Source organism: Bidens hawaiensis, unplaced genomic scaffold (genome assembly GCF_021521415.1).
Source record: "Bidens hawaiensis isolate Kalapana, Puna unplaced genomic scaffold, B.hawaiensis_p1.1 tig00001960_1, whole genome shotgun sequence".
Lineage (NCBI taxonomy): Eukaryota > Viridiplantae > Streptophyta > Magnoliopsida > Asterales > Asteraceae > Bidens > Bidens hawaiensis.
In genome coordinates this window covers 1,370,992-1,398,378 of record NW_027491108.1, presented here as the reverse complement: position 1 = coordinate 1,398,378, position 27,387 = coordinate 1,370,992, and the positions used below count along the sequence as shown (strand labels likewise).

The 27,387-nt window shown below is 33.2% G+C and overlaps 3 protein-coding genes and 1 long non-coding RNA gene across 4 annotated transcripts; all 4 read right to left on the bottom strand.

The window, feature by feature from the left end:
- Positions 1 to 130: 130 nt before the first annotated feature.
- On the bottom strand, positions 131 to 1,286 carry LOC143600503 (uncharacterized). The gene is made up of 3 exons (XR_013147484.1): positions 1,109 to 1,286; positions 851 to 1,037; positions 131 to 205 (listed from the first exon to the last, which is right to left on the bottom strand). It is a non-coding gene; the product is annotated as an uncharacterized LOC143600503 (long non-coding RNA).
- Positions 1,287 to 1,288: 2 nt separating this feature from the next.
- Positions 1,289 to 4,352, bottom strand: LOC143601893 (uncharacterized; the record flags this gene model as incomplete). Its single annotated transcript, XM_077079175.1, has 4 exons — positions 4,236 to 4,352; positions 2,442 to 2,778; positions 1,425 to 1,624; positions 1,289 to 1,363 (listed from the first exon to the last, which is right to left on the bottom strand). Coding segments are annotated over exons 1-4 (729 nt in total), but the record flags the coding sequence as incomplete, so codon positions are not given.
- Positions 4,133 to 6,174, bottom strand: LOC143601883 (uncharacterized). Its single transcript, XM_077079166.1, has 3 exons — positions 6,057 to 6,174; positions 5,805 to 5,986; positions 4,133 to 5,264 (listed from the first exon to the last, which is right to left on the bottom strand). The coding sequence occupies exons 1-3, from the start codon at positions 6,172 to 6,174 to the stop codon at positions 4,749 to 4,751; spliced, it is 816 nt and encodes a 271-aa protein (XP_076935281.1). The 3' UTR covers positions 4,133 to 4,748.
- An 11,621-nt stretch (positions 6,175 to 17,795) lies between these two features.
- On the bottom strand, positions 17,796 to 23,547 carry LOC143600494 (serine carboxypeptidase-like 17). The gene is made up of 12 exons (XM_077078172.1): positions 23,396 to 23,547; positions 23,147 to 23,292; positions 20,278 to 20,354; positions 20,062 to 20,184; positions 19,843 to 19,983; positions 19,666 to 19,767; positions 19,461 to 19,547; positions 19,203 to 19,373; positions 19,052 to 19,123; positions 18,806 to 18,954; positions 18,551 to 18,722; positions 17,796 to 18,021 (listed from the first exon to the last, which is right to left on the bottom strand). The coding sequence occupies exons 1-12, from the start codon at positions 23,524 to 23,526 to the stop codon at positions 17,938 to 17,940; spliced, it is 1,455 nt and encodes a 484-aa protein (XP_076934287.1). The 5' UTR covers positions 23,527 to 23,547; the 3' UTR covers positions 17,796 to 17,937.
- Positions 23,548 to 27,387: the final 3,840 nt, after the last annotated feature.

Sequence of the window (27,387 nt, the reverse complement as noted above, 5' to 3'; positions counted from 1 at the left end):
TGTCTTTAAGATGTTACTCTAGTAAAGATTCAATAATAGTTTTCATACAACAACTTGAAAATAATAGTTCATGAGATGATTAAACTCCTTTTATTGACGATTAGCCTACACTTGCTCATAGCGCAATAGTCGAAAAAAAGCACCTTCGAGAGCCAACATTGGTGTTTGTCATCTCCCAGCCTTGGCCTTCCCTATAGCATTCAACCTATCACCGGTGGAAAAAGTAAGTAAAATGTCTAAAATACTCCGCAATTAGTAAAGAAACTAGATTAAGTTGAGAACTAAAATCAACGCTGGATGTGGAACGGAAAATCATTTAGTACATGTGAAACGGGTCGGGCCACCCGACCATATGCAATGTTTGTTAACTTTATATAAATCATTCATGATTTAAATATGTTTAAAGAAACTATAGAATTGGAATTGGAGCTGTCTAAATAGCTCTAAGCTCGAGCTATACTCGTTCGTAGAAAGCTCGCTCGAAATCAGCTAGTTGACAAAACGAGCCAGCTCGACTCGTCTTGACTATTTTATTTTTTAATTTAGTTGCATATATATATAAATGCTTTGTGAGTTGTGACACTCTGTAAAAGCAATAACTATATATGCTTTATGTCCTAATTTTAATCCAATACACAATATTAATTGCTGCCCACTTGCAAATAATAAGTTTAGACGTGTTTAAATAGCTCGTAACTTGAAACTTGTTTGAAAAAAGCTTGAAAAAACCAGCTCGAAATCGGCTCGTTTACAAGCTGAGCTAGTTCGGCTCGGCTCAGTTCAGCTCATGAAAAGCCTAATGATCTAAATTTTTAATTGATATTAAAGAGTAAGCGCCAGGTCAACTTACAGTGTCATTAACTTCATTACCACTTTTGATTCCACCAATGACGTAGATAGAATCTTTAATCACCGCCGCACCCAAAAAACCCCGAGCCTCGTTCATGGGCTCTCCAAATACCCATGACCCGCGTCTCGGATCATAGATTTCAACTGTTGAAACCATTTCCTTACCATCATATCCTCCCAACACATATCTGCAAATCAACAACTTTTCAGCCTTAAAGTAGCAGTTTTTTATTTACTGTTCAAATATTATTATACTTACAATTTTTCATTCAAAACGAGCATTGAAGAACATCCCCTCGTTGCACTCATGCTCTTGATTCTCTTCCAAGAATGTTCTCTCGGATCAAATCTTTCAGCCGTCCTGCAACAAAAACAGTTTTTTATTTTATGTTTTTACCTTTTTATGAATAATAAAGTTTAAAAGTATGATTAAATACCGCAAGTAATTTGTCCCGTCATATCCTCCAATAGCATAAAGTGCTCCATTGAGCTCAGCTGCAGCGAGAGCAAACCGCTGCAACAACATAATTTTAAACAAACCAGAAAAGATATATATAGTAATTTAAACATCTAACCTTTTCAAGCATGGAGCGGGCGGGAATCCAGGCTCCAACATCAAAATCCAGCACCTCTACCGATGAATAGAAATCTTCACCATACCCACCACCGACCGCATAAACTTTATCTTTCACGGTGGCCCCCGCAAGATTCCTGTTTTTCTTGTTTAGAGGAGGACATGTTGTCCATCGATCATCCACTGGATCGTATGATTCAACTTCACAAAAATAAATAAATAAATAAATAATAACAAAAACAAATGTTACTTAAAAATGAAATGATAACCAGCTGCAAAATAAATGCTGTTTCATGTTGATATAATAAGATGTTTTGAGTTTTTGACATATCCTGTCTATTTGTAGAATTAATATGTAAAATGACAAAATCACAAATATAAAATTTTATAAAAAGAGACATATGTAGGGTTGTAAGTAAAAGAACTGCACGTTCAGCGAACAATTCGTGAGCCATTTGGCTGGAAGTTCTATATGTTCGTTTGTTTAATAAATGAATGAACATGAACATATGTTGAGTTCGTTCAACTATGTTCGTAAACGTTCGGTAATGTGTTTGTTTATGTTTAATATGATTTGTTCGTATACATTCACTAATGTATATTTGTTTATGTGCTCTTATTAAAGGTCTTTTGTAATTTGCATTTTATATCTTTTAGTTTACTATCCAAACACTTAAACTTTCTGTATTTTTTATTTTTTTATTAGCGTTAACACCTTAATAATTTCTATACTGTGTTTATTATTATGTCGAACTATCTTCATATAATTATGTCACGTACTTAAACTTATATTTATTTTGGATACCTAACACTTGAGTTTAAGAATGTTGATCTGGGTAATATATGTCCATTTATTCGTTTATGAAATTAACGAACGGACACGAACAAAGTTATTTCATTAACAAGTTCCGTTTGGTCATGTGTTTGTCAACCATTCGTTTGCACGATAAACGAAAGGGTAAATTGGTAATATTGTTTAAAGTACCCTTACAAAACCAGTTTTGATGCGAATGACTACCTGTATCGAACCAATGACCATGGGACTCACCACCAAACACGAAAAGCTCGCCATCTAACTTTGAAACGGCTGCATTACATCTTTTCGTATTCATGGGACTAAGAGATTTGGTCAGATTTTGTGACGGAGAGTAACAATCCAATGATGACAGCCATGATTCACCATCATATTCATACCCTCCTATTAAAAGTATCGGGTCATCAGGCAAGCTAACTTCATTTAATTCTATATCATTGACTTCCACACAAGTTTCTAACTCTGACGTGACACACGTGCCTTTTAGATTCTTGATTTCAGATTGTGCTTCAGCCTGAAAAGTCAAAAGTTTGAAACCACTTCAATCATGTAAGTTTGTTTTCTTTCAACAATAAAAAGATGGTTAAGATAACCAAACTATATCTGGTAATGCAGGCCGGTTTGCGGGTTGAATAACTGGTTAAAATGGGTAGTTTCTTAATCAGGTCAATTCGGGTTGGGATGACCATTGACCCAACCATTATTTTTGTTAGATATTTAAACTATATATAAAAAAATATTAATGCATTAGATTTTATCACGAAAGCTATGTTACTACAGTCTAATGTTTTCAAAAAGAAACACTGTCTGCCATAAAAATCCAGTTTCGTTGACTTTTGACAAGTTCATAATCGTGACGTGTTCGTGTTTCAAGTCATCTCGTTTTATGTTCATTTACCAATGAGTTATGAGTAACACATACTGGCTTGTGTAATCATTTAAACAATTAAGTACTCCGATTCATATGAAACCTTTTTGTAACTTGTGCTATTTTAATTGTTTAGTGTATTTATTTGTCATTCCCTATTAACAAACTCGGGTTTATATTCTTAGTTCGAGATTAGAATAAGCGAATGGGCGTCCTATGAATTGAAAGTTAGAAGTAATAAAATATAACTGTTGTAGTGAAGAAATAAATTGGTTCCAAAGGGAAATTAACTTCTTTAAAAACCCTAGAACGGGTTAATGAGTCAACCCACTTTTTAGCAGGCCATGTTCAAGTTGGCTCACTTTTTAAACAAGTCGTATTCAAGTTGGTGTGTTTAAAAAACGGGTTGTGTGAGCCTACCCAAAGCCTGTTCATGTACGTGTTGTGTTTCGGGTTCCAACGAAAACCACTTTTAACCAATAATTTTTTTCATTCTTTTTATATGTTATTAGTTTTTGACAAAATAAAAAATTATATATATATATATATAGGAGGGATATTTTGAGAACTATGTTGAGTTTTAAGAACTTAAGAACTCAATTCTAGACCACACATTTAATTAAATGGATTGAAATATGTGGTTGAGATTAAATCTGACAAAAAAGTCAAAGTTGGAGAGAGAATAAATATGTAGGTGGTTACATTAACTTTTACATCCGTTACACATGTGTAAAAAGTCGACTCAGTGCGTAAAAAATTCTGTAATTTTTTTACGTGTATGTAACTTACATATATTACGCATGTGTAAAAAAAATTCAAAAAAAAAAAATCGTTACACTAAGTTCTTTCGAGTTCTTAAAACTCAAAGGGGTTCTTAATTGAAATCTCTCCTATATATATATATATGTCTCATACGAGGTAAATATATGTAGATTACGAGCCAGATATATACCTTTTTATTTCTTTTCGGTTTGACAAAGACTAAAAAATATAAAAACAACAAAGAATAAAAAAAATATGTTTAAAAGTGGTTTTCACGAGGTTGTCTTTATTTGTTCCCTACCCTGTATGTCTAATCATTTAAAAACTTAAATCTAACTTCAACATTCATTAACAATGGAAAACCATACCAAATTCTTCTCCAAAAAAGCTATCTTCTGTTTCAAATCATCAATTGTGTCCTTTTGCGCCGCATTAGATGCCTTTAACTCTTCAATCTTGTCCTTTTGCGCCGCATTAGATGTCATCAACCCTTTGAATGTTTCGATCCACTAATACGTACACAAAAAGCAAAAAGAAATTGTATATTAATACTTAGTACAAGGATTATACATAAACATGAAAGGTGGCAATAAGGCTCGGTAAGGATGAGTAAGGAGTGAAAACGGGTTGTTATTTAGTACATGTTAAAACAGGTGAGGGTTGGGTTGACCAACAATCACATTTTGCCCATCATTATAAATATATTTTAAAATAATAAGAAATGTGGCTTCGGCTAACTTTCAACCCATTTAACCCATTCCTTTAGCTACTTATGTATTTGACTCGTTTGAGAAAAAAGCACAACACTAATAAACCCATTCATAAGTAAGTGGGTCCAAATTGCCATCTTTATATACTACAAAATACGAATATTTATAAGTTTATATAACCTTAGCTAGCATAGGATCATTTGTAGCACCCTTCTTTTTCACATCGTTATTGTTCAAGACAAACTTGCCTTCACATTCAGCAGAAAGTGGGGCCCGGCCAGCAACTTTAGGTCCCACATAGCTTTCATTTGATGATATGTTTTGGGTCGCTAGTTTACGCTTTAGTGCCAATTCTTTAATCCTCATGCAAATAGCATCCTTCTCGGTATGTGTATTGAAAGTGTTAACTTGTCTTGTACTAAAAGGTAAACTTTTGGTGTTCTTTAAGCGAGTATTATTTGCTTCAACCAATTGAAAGAAAGTTGTTTTCTTTGTTGATTTATGTGGAGGAATTGGTGTCCATGGACATGATAACGCTTGCGATGCCATTAGGGACAACAGATGATTCGTTTGGGGGTGGTCTAACTCGAACCAGAAATGTTGTGGAGCATAATAATTGCCAATAATGATGGGCTTAAATTGATTCTCAGTTAATTCTTTGCATTGTAGCTTCGCTCGTATTTGAACCTGTTTAAGAAATCAAGGTTTTTAAATATGTAAGTTGTCACTTTAGCACCATAGATGTAAGAGTGTGTTTGGAAAGTTATCATATGATATTAATAAACATAATAAGAAAACAACTCTAATAAATTGGGTGATGAAATTAGATACATAATCAACGAAAACCAATTATTTGACTAAATTATAAAGTCATCTATTCAGAGGTATTTTAGGCTACATATAACTCATAAATTGTTAAAAGATTAAAAAGGTGTTTAAGATTGTTTATTGTGTGAGGAGAAAAGTTGATAAGTAACAAGTTCGTCCCAAACACAGCCTCAACCCCTAAATCTATTTATCCAAACACCAAAACTAATTTAGGGTTGTAATTTGTAAACGAACCAAGCCATGTTGGGTTGGGCTCGTTTACAAACCTAAACTAACTATGAGATAACTAATGAGTTCTAAATACAATATCCAAACAGCCTAAAAGTCAATAAGTGGTCAAACTTGCATTTTTGTCAAACACAATGAAAAGTCCAAACATGTCACAATAGACTTGTGTACCTGAGCAGGGAATGCTGTTTGATGTGAACCATCACAACTCCAAGCACACTGGTCAATGTTCATTTGACCTGAGCTAACAGCTTCAAATATCCCGAGTAGTGTTCTATCCGTATAGTTAAAAAGAAATAAGGGCAGACCGGGTTCGATGTTCTTCACATACATAAAATGTGGACTTGGCAAACCTGCCACAATTAAAAAAAAAACTCAGATTTACAAGAAAAAAAGTAATTATAATTTGAAATAAATACTAACCAAAGAGTTTCTTGCAAAGGCATTCATTGATTGTTGTTTGTTTGCAGCCAAAAATAACACCACCAAGTTGACTTTTGCATAAACCTCTAGCACTTGATGGACCAGGATAGTTACTCATCTTAATCCACACTCTGACTAATATAATTAACAAACACTTAGCGTAAGAAACAATCAAATACACATGAAAGCAAACCCAACAACATAAATATATCAAACATTAATCCCCCAAAAAGAACAACTAAGAAACAAACATACCTGATGTACTAAGTTACTAACCGTAAGAAAGTTGTGCCAAAAGCTGAAATATATATAAAGGGAATGAGATGCCTTAAAGGTTGTACATAACGCAGAGGTTGCAGCAACAGCGTGCAGATTGTTGTACGAGATTTGTGGTTTTCTATAAACAATTGCAAAATATTCTACAATATGTAGAGTTTTTATAAAATAATCTAGACTTGTAATAGCTGGTTCTTTACACGTGTCACATGCAGCCAACTTCCAAATATACCATACCATATATATTGGTTTTATTAAAAATTTACAATAAAACATAAGATACTTTTATACTTTGTTTTTATTAGATATATACAATTAGGACTGCAAACAAATCGAGCGAACACGAACAAGGTCTTGTTTATGTTCATTCGTTAAGGAAATAATGTGTTCACTAACGATTCATAAGCACTTACCGAACGAGATTTTATGTTTGTGTTCGCTCATTAAGGAAATGAACGCATTCACGAACACGAATAAAGTTGACGGAGCCTAGAGATTGAGGTCAACATATTCATCAATCTGAATAATTGGGCGGGAAATGTGAACATTGCAATAACAATGTGAGAATCTGATTTCTTATTTTATGTTAGGGGTAATAAATTAAAAAGAAAAACATAACATGTTTGGATAAAATAAATAAATTTAAAAAAACTTTCATAAACAACATATATAAACGAACATAAACGAACGGAACATTTGTTTATGTTTGTTCGTTTAACTAATCAAACGAAATTTCTTATTCTGTTCGTTCATTTATTAAACGAACTTCCCGCCAAACGGTTCACAAACGGTTCACCGAACGTTCGTTTACAGCCCTATATTGAAAGTTAATACCCGGCCGCAAGGTCTCTGGTTTGAATTTGATCACAACCATGTTTTACTGTACTAGGACTTCAGGCGACGGTTTACTCCGGAACATGAGATATTGGGCTTAGGCTATCTGCGGATGGAGACGTATGAACCATTCTTACCGAAGTAGTTTCATAAAAATACAAAAGACCCAAAAAGGGAAAACGTGTTTGAATGTGACTGATAAAGTATGAAAAAGTAAATGTGCTTTAAATTAAGTCTGTTGTTGGTGAAAGTGAAACGGGCCTGACATCCAGGCTTCCCGCCGAAAGAAACAATGAAGCATGTTAGTTCGGGTGAAAATGACATCTCAGGATGGGAAAAAGAGCTTGGGTTGGGCTCCGTGGTTTGTGAAAAATGCCATTGATACTGGGCCGCCAGATTGTTTGGCACATACAATGCTTCAGTTGGGCCCATTTTACCTAAACTTATATGACATAGTTGTTTCTTTTTTTTCTTTTTTTTAATATTATTTGCAGGTTGAGATTATGATGGGGCTTGAAGGGTATTTATTAGTGTATTAGCAAAATGCTTTGAAAACTGCACAAGGCAAAAACTGTCACGAAGCATCGGGCTATTTGCTAGTCAAACATTGACTATAAACAAATTTTGCCACTTAGCAAAGAAAATAATATAATAAGGTAATGCTTAGTATTAAGTTATGAGGGAGGAAAAGAAATGTCACTTAACTTATACAAGGTAATAGAAAGGGAAAATTCCCAAAGTATCCTTTTTTTCCTCAAAATTTTTTAGAATTTGGTGGTGGTGGTTCAGGGGTATAACTGTAAAAAATATATTTTTCCAAGAATTTGAAAATATGGACGGGAAAGATATGAAATATAAAAAAACAGTCTCTCAAGACGGTTTTTTGAAAAAAAAATTGGAAAAATCTGAACTTTTGCTCCAAGATTACAAAAAAATTTGGACTCTACCTTCATTATTTCCCCAAATCTCGTCTCCTATCTGACTTTCTTTCGAAATTTGATCTCCTACCTCTTTATTTTTATCTTTTCTAAATGCGTCTTGGCAGTCCAAATTTTAAAAAATTTTGAGGAAAAAAGGGCTATTTTTGTGACTCTCTTTCTAAAAAGGGCTATTTTGGGAATTTTCCCTAATAAAAATATAAAGTGTTTGTAATTGATACCAAATATATAGAACTAGCTTTTGAACCCATGTATTACACATGATTTGTTAAATGACAAAAAAATAAGGTTTGTTATTTGACATAAACGAACAAAATTAAATGTAAAAAGGAAATGAAATGTGTTATACAAACAATAAGAAATCTGAAATCTCAAAATTATAAATTTGATAAAATCTTTTTATATACAGCATTTGTTGTTTTATCACAAGTATTCAAATCGTCATCCAATATAAACAAATTTAGACCATTTCTTTTGTTACCCCTGAATAATACAACAATTAATGTTCAGGAGAAAAAACATCGAAGGAATAAAACAACAATTGTTCTTTACTATTTTCTACTTGTTTGATCTTCAATCGATATGTTACTTTTAATTTCGTGACTATTTTATAACTCAATTGCAAAAATGGTGTGACCCATGACCCATTGATAGCTAGTGTGAATGAGATGATATATTAGAATATTAGAATGAAAATTGACTATTTTATAATCCAATTAGCAAAATGATTTCAACGAATGACTCATGGATAGCATGAATTAAGAAGAATGAAGATTATAAATTAAGATTTAATGTGGTTATGACACATCATGATCTTTATTTTTGTTTATTTAGTGTAAGATTATATAATTATATGTTGATTATGATTTATCCTATAATTCTCAAGTATATCTGGTATGTGTATTAGTTTGGTTGGTCAATAAAATGATATCATTAGTAATTCCCATTCTCTCTAAACAAGTAGTTTCTATCACCGCCCCCCTCCCCCCCCCCCCCCCCCCTCTCTCTCTCTCTCTCTCTCTCCCACCACGACCATGTTTATTAACATTCTTTTACAACTTTGACAGATAAAAATGAATGTACAGATACTGAAATTGATTCTGGGATGCGAGATGTCACGGTTGGAAACTGAGAAGTATCTTCTCATGGGCATCCAAAGGTTATTGGTTAGGTAGATCACTAAGAGGGCGTGCAACCCAAACGAGGATTATTCTAAGTTAAGAGTAAACCATTCTATATAACAGTTACAAAGCTAAAATAAAAGGGTTAGCATGATTATGGAAAAAACAATATCATCGTGCAGATAGAGAGACAACAAGGTCTAGGATGAATATTTTATTCAGGAAAAGTCATACATGATCATTTACATCTTATGCAATTTTTCAGAAACAAGAAGTCACGTAATGTCTAATTTCACTCCTAAATTAAATATTTTTTACATCCAAATGACTTGAACCCTCAATATTTGAACGGGCAACGCGTTATCTAACACTTTGTATCGTCAGACAAGACCTCTCTCGTGTATCATGTAATTGATATTGAAACTAAAATTAAAGTTGTGCATTTGGTTTGACATGACATGACATTAAAGAGTAATAAATGAATGCTGCTATTTAGACACCCTCTCATTCTTTAAAGAGGGTGTATGCAAAAGAGAAAATATGTGTAAAATGGGTATATGAATAGCAAAAAGGGTGTCTGAATAGAGAAACCCTAAATTAATCTCTCTCATCCTTGGAACCTGGAAGCTACTATCTACTCGCCTCAAGTCATTCAATTTCAATACCAAGCATTATTAATTAAGATTTGCCTTATTGGATTTCATAAGTAGGTTTTTAGTGCTTTGTTGGGCTTGGTTTATGGATATTTTGGGCTAATAATAAATGGGAATATGTGATCCTTTGGACTCCTAATATTTTAAGAAAAATAAAACTAAATTGTTCGAACAATCCAGCATCCGCTCGAGCTTAGCTCGTGACGAAACCAAACCAGTTTGGCTCGTCTCATTTATAAACGGAGGTGATTTAAGAAAATTCATGCTAAGAGTTTTTTTTTAACAATGGTATGAAATAAGTTTTCAAAATTTATAATCTTGAGCCAGTTGTTCTTTTTTTTTAAAAAACAGAAAATGTTACATTAAAGTATTTCCTGAAGAATATTGATGTTAGGTGCACTTGCCTCATTTGTTAATTTTGTCCTTTTCCCCGTTAAAAAAAACAAATGAAAAAAGGAAAGGTACACCGCCTCATTTATTACTAGGATAATAACCCGTGCTACGCATTTGGTTAACACAAATATTTGACATAAGTTTTTTACCCTCAGATGTCACAAAAGATGCTAAACTATGTCTGTAACATAAAAAGAAAATACTTTATAAATAAACAATACAATGAATAAGAAATAATATAATATAAATGAACCATTAGACCTGAAAAAAATAAAAAACACATATTAGTAAAAGATTTTGTAATATTAATTGAAAACTAAGTTTACAAATACATACCAGCTTTAAACTGTATCAAATTAAGTTTCCAAAAATCTCTTTGTAAACAGCTTTATTTAATTTTTTTTAAATGTTCCTAATTGTTCTAAAGAACGTTTTTTTCTTTTTTTCTTTTAGAGTGTTTTTTATAAATAATTTTCAGAGATATCTATATTTTTATAGCATTTTTCATGTCATTTCTTAATAAATAAATAAATAAATAAAACTTAAAGAGCATTCGGTTTGATCACCATTCACCGGCTCTTCTTCTTTCCTCAAGAGTAAATTAAATCATTGACAATGTGATTATTAATTGAAATAAATAGACTTAATCATTGAGTTAATTGCATTAATTTGAATAAATAGATTTAAATGAAACAAAAACTTAAAAAGAAATACATACATTTGACAATGTGGTTATTAATTGGAATAAATAGACTTAACCATGCAATTAATTGCATTAATTTGAATAAATAGATTTAATTGTAGAATTAACTGAATTAAATTAGAATGCTGATTTTAATTTAGTGAATTAAAAATAATTGTGAATATGTGAAAATTATTGATATGGAAATGTGATTACATGGAATCCTATGTGGATAGGCTAAAATAAGGACATGTCGAGAGAATCATCTTAGTTTAATATATTTGTAAAATTTTTGTCTTTTCCAATGTAATTTCTGAATATGAGTTAATGTACTTATGCAGTTTATTTTTCTTTTTTTTTTAATTATATTATTGTAAAATAAAACTTTTTTAATAAAAAATCTCAAGATCAATTCTTTGAAAAGGATCACCAGCATTTTTTTTTCTCGTTTTGATTGTTGTTGGAAGTCGATAAATGACAGTACAATGAAAAATGCAACTATGATAGCTTCTCCTCAAGTCACCACCAGCCGGCTACCGATTATCAATTTCTTGAAATTGACTCTGATACCAATTCAAGTCCCGGATCGATAATTAAACATGAATTAACGAATAACTCTCGTTTATATTAATTAAAACATCTAACTAAAAAAATTGATTACAGCTCTCAAACCCTAACTCGGTTTGACGCTTGATAAACCCTAACTTGATTACATCATGTACACAATCTATAATGTCTAACCATAACTCGTTTTATATAGACTAACATAACTTGCTAGTCAAGACATTGCCAAATATAATAAAACCCTAATTGAAACACCATAAACCCATTACAAATTAATGACTCCTATGGGCCCAATAGGTCAAACCTGGTCATATGCACGTGACGTGCCTATCAAATTGGAAATTACGTTCAATAATTATTACCACCACAAGTTACTATCTGGTCCGCCGCTGGGTTTTTTGCCTAAGTGTGGCCGTGGTTGGCCAGGTCTTCCATAGCCGCTGCATGACTACGGTTCACCGCGTCGTCGCTCTCTTAGCTTTTTAATTATTGCGAATTGCTTGGGTCCGCCGCTTATTGGACTACTGTCCCTATTATTGCCGCCCATTTCGGTCTGCCGCTTATTGATCAATGGTTCCTTCATATTACTGCTAGGGATGGCAATGAAACCCGAACCCGATGGGAAACCCGAAACCCAAGATAAATGGGACGGGTAATACCCGACCCATTAGGGTTTGGGATTAGTTTTGAAATTTTTCGTGGGTTTGGGACGGGTTTGGGGTTTGTAATTTACCCGATTACCCGACCCGATTACCTGATAACATTAACCCATTTACCCGATTATATACCCGATGTACCCGACATAACCTTTTCTATATTTATATATAGTATACTTTAATTTTAAATATATTATTTGTTGAAACTTGTTATAGCAATTATTTGAGACATTTATTTTACGGTAATTATTATTTGTAATCGATTAGTTATATTTTGTCAAAATTCGATAGAAACCCGATAGGTTTTGGGCCGGGTATAACTAATGGGTATTTTGACAAAACCCGATTGGAAACCCGAAACCTGATTGGAAAACCCGACGGGTAATTACCCAGTTAAAACCCGACGGGTTTGGGACAAGCTTTCATAATCGGGTATGGGTTTGGGAATGGCTAAACCGGACCCATTTCCATCCCTAATTGCTGCTGAGGTTTGCTGCACATTGGACTTCGGTCCTCCGTTGCGCTGTCTGTAGACTACGGTCCGCCATTGCACTAATATTTAGTTAGATTTCTATCCTGCCACGACGCCGCATAGCACGCCTCTTGCATGATTACAAGATTTGTTATTAAAGACTATGGATGATAAAATCGAGCAAAATAAGGATTGTTGGCAAAAGTTTTGAATTTTAAGTCGATCGAAGCACGCTTATCTAAGTATTATTGTTTAATGTTTTTTTTGTTTTCCCAGACTGAGCTTTCGGCTTCCTTCCACTCCGACTGCAGGGAGTATTGTACTATATATTATTAGGTATTATAAGTGTGAGCCCACGTGCCAGTCTTAGGTAATTAGGGTTTTCATATCATTCTCTATATATTATATTGCATTATTATCAATAACTAGGTTAGATCTCGTGTTACACACGGACGGAAAATATATAAAACTTCACGTATATGTGTGTGTGTGTGTACACGCGCGCGTGTGCGTTATATACATCTTAACGAATTATAAACGTCAGATAATCTAGCATTATTATTATTATTATTGTAAGAACCGAGCCCCGGTGCGGAAGCGTGAATTATGGTCGTTATTAACGGAGGAGCCCGGATCTGAGCAAGGATCGAATCGTATTCGCTCTTGAAAGGGGGTTTTGGACGGATGAGTGGTGTTTGGGAGAGAGCCTGAATCGATTACAATTAACAATAGACTGGATGAACAAACATATGCAATCGATTCACAAAGATAAAGAGGTGGCAGTATGATTTCATTAACCAAAAGATTGTCATACAAAGCACTCATACATACACACATACATACAATGAAGATCAGCCACCTCCAGGAGAGCTCATCCTGGAGGCGGCGGCTCTCTCTAAGAGATAAACCCTAGATCTCACACAATACACTCATTTCTAGAAAAATTAACAAATACATCTATTTATACTAGTCTAGCATGTTTTGGTCTTCAAGCCATCCATCCTTGGTTGAGACCAAAAATATTAATTATTTTTCACCCATAATTATAATAATTCGATGCGTCGGTCTAAAATATAAGTCCCAACAATCTCCCCCTTAGACCGATGCCATCGAATTTCAACTCTATGTGATCAGCAAATAATCTTCCATTCTTGTTTCTTTCCTTGTAAGTCATCTTCAAACCTTTCCTTTGCTAGGTATGCTCGATGAGTGTCTTCGAGCAGATTGTGCTTGGAATATATTCTCTTTCGAAGAATACATATTCCCTTTGAGTAAGCTTCGTTCCTCTTGACTTGTTCAAGCTTTGCTCGAATAAGTCCATCGAGCAAGCTCATTCTTCTTGATGTCTTCAGCTTTTCTTATTCAGCAATATTTAGCATGCTCGGATGTAAATCTTGCTCGGTAACTGAACTGTGGTCGAAGTATTTGCTTTGATTCACGTGACATCCTCTTATTGCATCCATGCTCGACCCCATGTGCTCGATCATCCTGTGCTCGTAACACTTGGTTAGAACTTGTATGATCAAGCTGTTTGCTCGATTGGCAATCCATGCTTGATAGAAGAATACTCTTGCTTGTTGAAGTGTAGCTTGCTCGAAGCCTTTAACACTTAGAAGAACCAACCATTTAAGGTTCAGAACCTTGCTCAAAGTAGTAAAAACCATGCTCGATCGTACCATACTCACAAACAAAGAAACATCTCTAAAGAATCTTGGATTATTGATCAACTTTTCCTTAACTTGAATCTTTTCACTTGATTTGAAGCAAGCAATTTGCAATGAAATTCAAGAATTTTTACTCCCCCATTTTCGTTGCAATTGTCTTTGAAAATTGTGTCTTCAAATCAAGTATGGGTGAAACAACCTTGACCATCCATATTAAGATTGTTGATTCTGTAATAAACAAAGATAAACAAAACATTATGTTGGTTGACACGCATAAGGGATAAAATCCGTAAGCTTGGTCAACACTTGTTCTTGTAAAGCTCTTTGATGAAGTTTGTGAAAAATTGATAAGGCTTTGATTTCCTTTTGCTTGTTGATGATAGGATAAAATTTACCAAAATACCCCTGGTATATATCTTCCGTAAAGATCAGCTTGGTCAAACGGTCAACGGCACCAAAAATCTCAAGTGTAATTCATTCAAGAACATGGATTATCGGTTCACGAGCACACATAAGTCAAAGTCCCTTCACGAGCAATTTTTTTTTGCTCGAGCATGGACCTTGCTCGAGAAAATACTTGGTCTTTTTCTCACATCGAGCATGCTGGAGGGCTTGCTCGAGGCCCTTGCTTGAGAAAATAAGTCTCTCATTGAGCATGCTGGAGGGCTTGATCGAGGCCCTTGCTTGAGAAAATACTTAGTTTTTCTGTGGAGAGCATGCTGGAGAGCATGCTCGAGGGCTTGCTCGAGGCCCTTGCTCGAGAAAACACTTGTATTTTTCTGTTGTTACTCGAGCATGCTTCTGTCTTTACTCTAGCTTGATCGAGACCTTGCTCGAAAATACTTTTCTGTCATCGAGTATGCTCGAGGCCATGCTCGAAAATTACTTAGTTTTTCTTTTCTTTTCCTGAGCATGCACAAAAGTAAAGTGTGCTCGAAGAAGGTTTGCTTGAGTAGAACAAAGTGTGCTCGAGACCAAAAGATAGATTTTGAGATAAACCAGGATGTGCTCGATATAAGATATGCTCGAGATAAGCTGTGCTCGAAGCAACACTTAGTCATTTTACATACTCGAGACCATTCTTATCATGCTCGAGACATCCAGACTTCTTTTCTGCATCATCATCAATCAATGATTTTCCAATACAGAACCTGCTTGAATATTCCCTTTGCATCTTCCATCTGCTGCTACAAACAATGATTAGATTGCTCCTGGTACCTATTCATTCTTGACTTCTGCATATCAGATTGTACCAGCAGCAATGTTCTTCAACATTCCCTTTACTGTTCAAGCAGCACACTCATATCAGAAACAATTTTAAGCACATAAAACCCTAATTTTCAGATCAAGAACCAAGCTTCTTCATCTAAAATTAATTGTTGTAGCAATATCCCAGTCATCTCAATATCAACCATCTATCTTCAATCTATCAACAGCCATTATAGATCTGAGAATCATCTTCAATAACAGTTTTAGGCCAAAACGAGCTAAAAACACTGTTACATCAAATCTAGACCGATATGACCAGATAAACATGAAATTGATGTTGAATCTCCGAACGAGTCATCAACCCAAACATCAATCCACATAAATTTTACCCAAATCATCAAATAATTTCAAAACCCTAAAAAAATTTTCAACAAACCTCATCGGCTTAACGTCCATGGTGGATTCAAGAGCGAGATGAATCAGATTCAGCGGTTAGTCTGAACGATTCGGCGACCCGCTCTGATACCAATTGTAAGAACCGAGCCCCGGTGCGGAAGCTTGAATAATGGTCGTTATTAACGGAGGAGCTCGGATCTGAGCAATGATCGAATCGTATTCGCTCTTGAAAGGGGGTTTTGGACGGATGAGTGTGTTTGGGAGAGAGCCTGAATCGATTACAATTAACAATAGACTGGATGAACAAACATATGCAATCGATTCACAAAGATAAAGAGGTGGCAGTATGATTTCATTAACCAAAAGATTGTCATACAAAGCACTCATACATACACACATACATACAATAAAGATCAGCCACCTCCAGGAGCATCCTGGAGGCGGCGGCTCTCTCTAAGAGATAAACCCTAGATCTCACACAATACACTCATTTCTAGAAAAATTAACAAATACATCTATTTATACTAGTCTAGCATGTCTTGGTCTTCAAGCCATCCATCCTTGGTTGAGACCAAAAATATTAATTATTTTTCACCCATAATTATAATAATTCGATGCGTCGGTCTAAAATATAAGTCCCAACAATTATTATTATTATTATTATTATTATTATTATTATTATTATTATTATAAGGTATCACATTGTTAATTTAATTAAAGGAACCCAGCATGCAAAGACAAATAGAGAAAAATAACAATTTAAAACATAATTCTAAGTTATGCGACATATTTCTAATTTATATGAAACAAAAAAAAGACATATTAGTTAAACTTCATCATCTACTGAATTTATATGTTGTAAACTATGAAGCGTAAACATGTAAATGTTGTAACATATGTTGTGTGTTATAAAAACTATTTTTATTGAAATTATAAAACATTTAAGTACACAACATAAAAGATGCTAAAAATATGAATATAACAATGAGATATAATTATAATTTTTATTAAACCGCGCGTTTAATAAAACAACAATATAATTCAAAACTCGTAACTTAAACCACCATTTCAATCCGCCCAAACGTTCATTAATAATTTGCCAAATTTCAAAAAATAAATAAATAAATAAATAACAAAGTCACAAAATTTTAAAAAAATAACAATGAAAACAATTAATTCTTTTTATTACTTAATAAATGATGATTATAATAATTTATTTTGAAACTCTTTTCAACTTAAGAGTTAATGTTTAAAATTAATGTTCAAATTAACATTTGAAAATTATATAAATGAAAAATTGATGAGTTAGAAACCTATGTAGGCATGCTAGTTGAATGTTATGTGAAAAATTTATATTGCTTTAATAGTATAGTAAGATGATCAATTCGATATTCACCATTGTCTAACACATACTTGCCAAGGATTTATAATCGTTTTTTCTATAAGTTCAATTCATGATGAAACCAATAAACCTAAATTGTACTCGGCATGAATGATTAGTTGAAAATTTTAACTAGTCAAGCAATTCATTTAGATTTAACGAATTTAGAAATTCATTTAGATAGTTGGGACATAAGTCCAAGGAATGGATCAGTTTCGTGAAAGGGTGGACGAAAAAAAGTTCAAAAGTTGTTGGCTTAGAATTTAGGAGATGTTTAGTTTTTGTAAAGAGACCATGGCTCTTTTGGTCTTGGCCTTCTTTTTCGTTAACACTATTATTATATAATTTTAGTTATTGTATATTTAAGATTTTATAAAGTTAAATTAAAATTAAATATACAATGTTTATAACTAACCTTATAAAAATAAAAACGTGTTCTCATGCATTATACAATCTTTTATAACTAACCATATAAAAATACATAGAACCCACTCAATAAATGTATTAAATAAGACTGGATATATAATTTACAATATATAATCCAATCCAAAACATAAAAACGAACTAAATGTGCCAACTACGGCATGAATGATGAAATAACACAAATATTAAAAATAAAAAGGTGACAAATTAGGCTAGAATCTAGATTGGTCTATGAGCAAACCACCTTTTAACTATCTCGAAGCATTCTGCTGGTTTGAACTCTGGAGCTGTGTGACCGGCACCCTGCGTAGATCACAAGAGAATATTACATATTGTCGATTTGTCTCTATTGATTACCAGTATAAGTAATTTTATGAGTATACTAATAAGTATAATTGGCAACTTTGGTGCTGCTAAGCTCTTATTGAATCATGTGACAACGTCAAAGTGGTCACAGTCATTTTTTTTAATTTGATGATTAAACGGGTACTCGTACCAACTCATCACTGAAACTCCTGGGACAAACAACGTTCAGTGTTTATCAAGTTTTGAATTATTCCAACGCCCGGTTTCACTGACTGAATAAATGTTGTTTGATATCGTAATGAACGTAATTGATCTTGACCGAATTCGTGTCGACTCGTCGTCGTAATACATGTTCTCTACCACCAGGGTATTACCAACGCCCAAGTTCCAACGCTTGGTTTTTTACCAATGCCCGGATTTTACTGACCGAATAAATGTTTTAATTATTTTAATTCTTTATATGTTAATCAATATATCCGACTTGCTCGCGCCAGATAAAACCGTAGTTATTTATAATTATACATACTTTTACGGTAGCAAATGCCAAAGTATAGTTATCACGGGCGTAGGTGGTTTTGTATCCTCCATTTTGACCGTTGACATAGTATGCCTCCCAGTCACTATCTGTGATGCTCAAATTCAGAGAATTTATCCACGTGCGTGTGCCCACATGTGGAACCATCATGTCATGATCCCCACTGTATCATATGGACGTAAATTTTAATTAAGCAAATAAATATATAATATATGTATAATAATTAATTTAATTAAACATAATTACCTGAAAATCAAAGCTCTACAGTTTCTCTGTGTTAACTTTTGATGGTAGACAACACTGCTTTGGACATCGAATTCATATTGCGGCATTGAAGGTTTACCGTAATTATATTTCATGTCCAGATTGCACAACAACCATTCCTTAACCGTTCCCTAATAGTATATAATCACGTTCATCCTTAATTAATTATATATTCATCTCATATAGCAAACTAAACACATGTAGTGTAATCAACAATATTGACTTTACCTCGCGTACGTTAAGTGCTTTCATTACATTTTTATCATTAGCCCAAAGAGTTGCATAGTCATAATATGCACCCTAACAAAACAAAACAACATATTCATCAATCATATACTCAGCTCAATTGCATGGAAAGTGAAAGAGTTAAATTACTTACTCGGCAAAAGGTATCATCAGTTAGAGTAGATCGTGCAGGAAGCATTTTAATTGCATTCTCCTTCAAAATTCTCCGGTTACCCTTTGTAAGAGGATTTCCACCTCTAACCAAATTGGTTGCTGGATCGCAATCAGGATCCAAGATTTGTTGAATGTTGATGTCTCCGACACGCTAATATTAAAAAGATAAGTTAAATAACGTCGAATAAATTGATAGCATTTATTATAATTTATAAAACAATACGTTGTGGACGCTTACTTGGTTAACTTCATCAATATCCAACATGCATTGCAGATTGTTAGAGTTGGCTTCTGCGTAGTTATAATCGCAATCCTTTTGGGTTGCCTACATATAAAAGTTCATGTACATAAAATATGAGTTATATTAAACACATATACGAATGAAACGGTACGTGTAACTAATGGATGAATGGGAATTTAAATATATCGATCGATCATGTTACCTCGTATAATTCTCGAGAAATAAGTGCCACGCGATAAGCGTATTCAAGTCTAGAGTTGATGTCACCAGTTTTGTCGGTCAACGGGTTTCCTCCCATGTATCCCTGCGAATTCGCATGTTAGTCGATATATTGGCATAAAAGTAAGTAGGTTATTTAGGTAGCTAGGTTGTTACTTACTTGAATGTTCACTTTTGGTTGTAGTCCTTCATCGTTACCTCTATATAAGTTCTCGGTGATCATCGGAATGACAATCCCTGAATAAGAAATTCCAGTAATATACATGGGATTTTTCAAAAACCTTGGATGATCCCTAACAAACTGCATGCGCGATAACAATTTAATTAATTAGTAAAATCAATTTTTAATTAAATTATACTGTATATATAATTAACCAACCTTTCTCATAAATTCAGCTGTTTGTGCTGCTGAATCTGTATCACTGGAACGCACGGCATCTGGAGTTGTAGTATACGAATATCCGGTTAATGTTGGTGCATCCAGATATATAATATTTGCCACCTTTCACAAATCGCATAACAAAAAAACATGATTTTATTAAGTGCAGCACAAGGCAGGTCGATCACATCTTAATTAAATGAGAAACATATATACCTTTGTCCAAGAATTTGGATCCAGTTGTAATGCTGGGACATTATCCATATAGCTCCCATACTTAATTTGCATTGGACCTATGTATACACAAAGTTAAACATATGAATATTAATCCTTAGAAAGACTTATCCTTCAGATTAAGATAGTTATCTTAGGTTTTGGTTAAACAGATAGATAATAAATGTGCTTGTTTAACAAATTTAGGAATAAAACCAGTGTATAAAATCCCCACCAAATTACAATGTCAATAAATCTTCTCTCTCTTCAATTTTATCAAAAATTCTAACCTCTATGACCCTCTTCATTTTAACAATATTATTTTATTTTATTTTTTTAAGCGACAATAAAAAGTTCTATTATATAACAAAATCAAGTCACCCCTAACACGTTGCTAGAGCTAATGATTACGATTTACGACAATATAACCACCGTTAAAGCCTATTACGCCACATCTACCTTAAATCCCCACCATTACAACAAATTAAAATTAAACGCACACCATCCTCTCCCATGTTAGGTTTGACAACTTCGGTCTATACCGTACCCAAAATAACTCAACGCTTTCTCTTCACAGTATTCTCTATAATTGTAATTTCCATAACTTGTTTCAAAATGGACTCTTTTTCTTTTTATTTTTCATTATGCGTTGGCTATGACTCAGTGCTAGAGGGTGGGGTAAGGTAACTTGAAGAAGAAAGACAGGCTGCCATTTACATAGCATTAAATAATGACGATGCTTCTTTCTATATTGACTAAATTGCGGTTTTCATCCCTGTGGTCTGTCTAAATCTGCGGTTTTAGTCTAATAGTTTCAAATTTGTGATTTTCGTCCATGTGGTTTCATTTCACTTGCAATTAAACCCGATCCCACTAATCCTGTTAAGTCTGACCGTTAAACCCATCTGCGTGCCCATCACGTGAGGGGCATTTTTGTCCTTTTTTTCTCAAATACACCCCAGCCTCTTATGTGAGGGGACGTGCGAATTAGAATTGGGGTTTATTTGGGGAGAAAAAGATCAAAACTGCCCCTCACATGAACGGCCAGACTTAACGGGGTTAGTGTGATCGGGTTTAATTGCAAGTGAAATGAAACCACAGGGATGAAAAACGCAAATTTGAAACTATTAGACTAAAACCGCAAATTTAGACAAACCATAGAAATAAAAACTGCAGTTTGCTCTTCTATATTAGTTGATTTTTTTCCACCAAGTTGTGTCACACAAGCTGTAAGAAACAAACGTGAGGTAGCTGATGTTTCAGAGATGGATAAAGATCACGTCTTCGTCCCATAAATTTTGATTGTTAAATACAATAAATTTACAATAACTATGTTTGATATAAAATAATAAATATCATTGATAGTACTTATCGGTTTATTAAAAACAGCTATATAAACTAATAAATATCACTGAGAGCACTTATAGATTTATTAAAAACAGTTACATAAACCAAATTTATTATACGCTATAGACTTAAATATTTGATAAATAACTTGCTACGTTATATCTGAAAAAGGCTAACTTTTTAATAATATTTATGGGTAACGCTACGCACGTACAATAGTACATAGTTGGATGCAAAAGTATTCAAAAGGTTGGATATATAGTGATCAGACGTGAAATATAATATACTCTTGCTGTCTCGCACATGTTTGATGCATATCATTCAAACGGTAAAGGTTTGATTCATATGATCACGTAAATGCTAAATCAACTATTAATTTGTAATTAGACTTGTACGTTAAAAACTATATATTTAGATTCTTGCTATATCAATGTTATTTGAGTGCTACGAGAAGATCACTTACCGATTGATGTAGGATTTTTTCCATTGGGGCTTAACAAAAAGTTTATGGGGCAATCAGAAATTTAGTGGATATTTTATTTTTATGGAGGACGGTGGACCCCATCATTCACCCATGGTATAAATGGTTTTGGCATGTTATAAGTAAGGCCGGGTTTCAATAATATCACCGGATGATGAAAAATGGACAGAAGAGAGGGTTTCCATTTCTAACGTTATCTATAGATCGCAATCTATATATGGGTTTCTAATCATAGCAAGAAAACTATAACTTAAAGTTACAATTTTTCTGGTTCGTTTAAATAAAAATGAAATTACAATTTAATTTTATAAGTTTAGTTTATTAAATAATTAGCACTAGTGAGTTGTGGCACATGTCAAATGAGTTAATGACAGATACGTTTATTTTGGAAGTAAGCGTTGTAAAGTCAAGGCAGGCATTATTAAACAAAATGATTTCTATATAGAATTAGAGGTGCACAAATCGGTTTTTTTTTTAAAACTGGTTCGGTTAATAACCGGACTGGTTTTTCTTGGCCTGGAAAAAAACCGGTTTTAAATAACCGGACCGGTTTATTAACCGGTTTTTTTGGTGCAAAACTCGGACCGGTCTAACCGGTTAGGACCGGTTTAGAAACCGGTTAGAACCGGTTAATAACCGGTTAACCGGTTTTTTTTTAAAATAACCGGTTAATAACCGGTTTTTTTCATAATAACCGGTTTTAAAAAAAACCGGTTTTTCCATTAACCGGTTCGTTAACCGGTTTTGGATCTAGAACTTGTAACCGAAAGACGAACCGACTGTTTGTAAACCGGTCAAACCGGTTTTTAAAAAACCGGTTTTCGTAAAAACCGGTTTCCGGTTTAAACCGGTAAACCGGTTCCCCAACCGGTTTTTTTGGCCATCTCTATATAGAATGCATGATCAAGTAGGCTAATAAAATAATTGATTAAAACCAAAATACAATAATGGGGCACAGTACGTAGCTTTTGCGTATTTTAGTTTAATACTTAAATTAACGTTGATCTAGTTAAGGTAGCAGTGACGTAAGAAATACGTACGTACCTATTTCAAAAAAGAATGCCCGGAGAGTGCCACAACCGGGTCCTCCGGCGAGCCAAATAATAAGTGGATCTTCATCCGGGTTCCCTTCGGACTCAACAAAGTAGTAAAATAGCTGCACGGCTTCATCTTCCCCTACTCCTATGTACCTGATCCATCATATATTCATGCCTTATTAGTTAGAAGCACATTCTACATATGAATATGGATATAAGAGAGAGAGAGAGAGAGAGATAAGATAATTGTAAGTACCCGGTTTCTAATTTGAAAGGGAGAGGACCAGGATAACCGGGTAAGGATTTAACGATGGTTTGAGAGGATACAAGGATGGTGGAAGAAGCCAAAACGAGGATGAAGAGGACACAAATGTTTTGTTTCTGCATCTTTGTAATGTTTTTCTTTTTCTTTTTCTTGAGTGGCAATGTTTGGTTGGTTGGTTGGTTGGTTGGTTGGTTTTATAAGGGGAAAATAAATGAGACTCATGAGGGGGTTAGGTATGCCTTGGGGTTAGGTATGCCTTGGACCAAACTTAAAATATATTGGCTGCTGTGTTTTTCAAGGTCAAAAATGAAATGTTTATACCCAAGTAAAACGTGTTTGTTTTCTTTAAGTTGTATATAATTGTAAGACAAGTTATATGGCGACCCGAGTCCCGACCCACATGTTTTGTTAGCTGGGTCAAAGATTGTTGAGTTTCTTAGTTGCTCAGAATAGGGATGTGATCGGTACCGTACCGGTATTGATAGGTCCCGGTCCCGAAAATCGTAAATCTTTTGTACCGGTACCAAAGATAAAAAATTCGGGAAATACCGGTACCGGTTTTGATACCGAAACTCAAAAATTTGGTGCCGATTGGTACCGGTACCGGTACCGGTACCAGTACCGAATTTACCCATCCCTAGCTCAGAGAATCTGTGGTTGGGGAGCACAGGATACAAGAATAAAATCAAGTTTAAGTTTGTGATGTTTAAAGTGGATTCTATTTAGATTTTAACTAGGATTTAGAGTTAGATTTTAACTAGGATTTAGGACCCCGTTTCGCGACAGGACCGTTAAACCGAACAAATAAACATATATAAAAACGTTAAACCACGAACGCTTTGTGAGTCGATGCAAAATCAGCTTGGATCGGGTTATGACATCGAAAGTAAACAAAAGAAATAAACATGTCAATGCCAAAATAAAACAAATTATCATACGTGGAACAAAAAAACCAGCATGTTACAGTTGCGAATTAACGCAAATTCGGTTAATATCAGCAGTACCAGCACAAATTGGTAAACATGAATTAGTAAGCCAAAAAAATCATATTGGGCTTTGTATCAAAGTTGAAATGCGGATATAAAAACATGTGACGATTGGATAATTTTAAATCATGAGAAAAGTTTCGGTTATTTTAAAGGCCAACCATAACAAAGACGAAAGCAAAGTTTAAGAAAAAATTCAACCGACAAATAAAACATGTAAAGCCGACACTTGCCCAAATTTGAGGTTAAGAAATATAGTTTGTTAAATATTATAATTAGTTGAAACACAAGGTAAAATAAAGGGAATAAGAACCATCTAATAATGTACCGATTTATACTATTTTTAAAAGTTAAAACATATATAAATTACAAATAATAAAGTAAAACTTAAGTAATAAAAAATTAAAATACAATAGTGGACTTAAAAAAATAAAAAACTTAAGTGAATAATAAATTGAATAGTAAATATGAGAGGAGAAAGAAATCCTCCTTTATATATATATATATATATACTAGTTTTAGAGCTCATGTTACACACGTGATAATTCAAATTATAAAATTACAAGTAAAACAAATAATTACATAGCGTATATGAAAAAAATGTATTACATCTATACTTGTATCTATACAATGTGTACATAAATTTATTTTATTTATATCACAAAATGATTTTTTTTAAATGAACTTAATAAAAAAATGTCCGTGCAAAATCGTACCCGATAATGCTTCTTTCTATTGAACAATTCATTCTCGGTGTCATATATGTATAATTGAAAGAATTTTGGTTATGAACCAATTTCGAAAATAAGACTTTTAATACGATAGTAGTTCTAACCACTCAGCCTAAATACAAAAGAGGCGTTACCTTTATTGATATATTTATCAATTTACCACCCATCAAAGGAAAGTAGGATATTAAATTGTAGCAATGGATGTTATTTAAGAATTATGTTTTTCTGAGCTACACCATAAAAAAGATTTTGATAAGTTTCAGAGGGCTTATCGACTTTGTCATAATAACAACATAAAAAATAATATGTTACCCCATTCAATTTTTTGAATATTTTGTTTCATTTTAGCATAGTTTTGCATGACATGCTTCCCATACAACGTTCTGATCACCATTGAAGGAAAAATTAATGTTGACATAAATATTTCAAATTTGATAAAAGTTAGAAGCGTTGATAGGTATGGGGGTGGCATGTCGAAAGTGTTTGCAATCTTTTCTTAAATTTTAAAAGTTGAGGGAAAAATAGTCAATCTGTCAAATCTCGAACCTTTTGATTATTTCAAAAAACACCCTTAAAAATAAACTTGAAACCCGAATCATGTTTAAAATTCTAACCTTCATACTTTTGACATTTTAAAGTTAACACTTTGAATCCATAACAAATTTGACGATAAATATATTTTGCATTATCAAACTTTTAAAAATACTCAAAATTTTCATTTTTGACCCGTAACAAATTTTGACATAAATATAGTTAACTTATACCAAACAATCTATTTACCATCTTTTGACCCATAAATTCAAGTTTTTTAACTTCCACAAAAAACCTGAAACAATTTTCATTTAAGAAACATGATTTGTTGTTGATTTTTTGAATTCGCCAAGTATTTTGAAATATAGAGTAAAATAGCATGTTAATATTTATATTTATAAAAATATATATAGATATTATATAAACATAGTGTAAAAGAAAAAAGTGAATAATTATTGATTTATTATATATATTAGGGTATATTAGTTTTGGAGGGAAAAAATTGTTAGAATTAACCAAAACATGACAAGTGTCACAATTTATTTTACTTTATTATAATAGGTAGATATATATATAATTAGGTTATTTAACAGGTGTCGCTTTCAAAATTCTAAGTCAAGATGAGTATCATTTACTATTGAGGTTACGTCTCAACCAGACAAATCATGTAATATGGAATGCGTAAAAGTATGCAATTAAACAAGGGCGAGCCTAGTAAGTTATGTGCAAGGCGTGACCTCAACTGCCAGATTATTAATAATGCGAAACTATAACAGATGACGACATGTCTCAGAAAATATTCTTCAAAGAGGACCGCTCATATCCAACAATGATACTAACTACTTCAATTAGAACTATTGATGATTCGTTCTAACCCATGCATGGCAAAAGGAAAGAGATAATCACAATATATTCTCTAATTCCTTTATGTTTATTTTATCTACTCAAAACTAGTCGCTTATTCTTACATTGGAGGGTCAAGCCCATCCCCAAAAATACAAAAAAATAAAAAAATAAATAAATAAATAAAGGAATAAAATCCAGGACCTGGGCATGAAAAATGGTTCCTAGAATATAAACACTACTCATACATAATTTAGATAATTGTAATTATAATAAACAAAGCAAAAATATTTTAGCAAAATGATCTAATTATATTATTGAAAAAAATTCTCTGGGCATGAAAAAATGGTTCCTAGAATATAAACACTACTCATACATAATTTAGATAATTGTAATTATAATAAACAAAAGCAAAAATATTTTAGCAAAATGATTTAATTATATTATTGAAAAAAATTCTGTTTGTATACCTGTGGTTTGTTGCTTCCATCCATTTGTATACAAATTCGAAACCTTTAACACTTTAAATACATATTAATTCCAATTATATCCATTTGTATACAAGTTCCATACGGAGTTAACCAAACCGTTAAAACCTCCCCCACATGATGGATATTTTCGTCTATTCCAATAAAGCCATTTATGCTTTAAACCGTTCATTTTTAAAAGAGCATAAACGAACATGAATGTGTTCATTTTTTTAAATGAACAAGAACATGTTCAATTTTAAAACGAGCGTACGTGAACTCAAAAATTTTGTTCGATTAAGTGTTCGTTTTCATTAAAAGTTAAATACACACCTACGAACACGCTCGTTTTCGATTGGTTCATTTACATGCCTACATATAATGTCGTAATTAGGCTAACACAAAGAAAATAGCAGTAGATGAAT

Excerpts from the sequence above, each read along its gene's own strand:
- LOC143601883 (XM_077079166.1), bottom strand. The coding sequence starts at position 6,174 with ATGAGTAACTATCCTGGTCCATCAAGTGCTAGAGGTTTATGCAAAAGT. Across the intron at positions 5,987-6,056 it reads CCTTTGCAAGAAACTCTTTG|GTTTGCCAAGTCCACATTTT; the intron begins GTTAGTATTTAT and ends TAATTGTGGCAG. Across the intron at positions 5,265-5,804 it reads AAACAGCATTCCCTGCTCAG|GTTCAAATACGAGCGAAGCT; the intron begins GTACACAAGTCT and ends TTTCTTAAACAG.
- LOC143600494 (XM_077078172.1), bottom strand. The coding sequence starts at position 23,526 with ATGCAGAAACAAAACATTTGTGTCCTCTTCATCCTCGTTTTGGCTTCT. Across the intron at positions 19,124-19,202 it reads CTGATGATACCTTTTGCCGA|GGTGCATATTATGACTATGC; the intron begins GTAAGTAATTTA and ends TTGTTTTGTTAG. Across the intron at positions 18,723-18,805 it reads TGTAGAGCTTTGATTTTCAG|TGGGGATCATGACATGATGG; the intron begins GTAATTATGTTT and ends CATATGATACAG.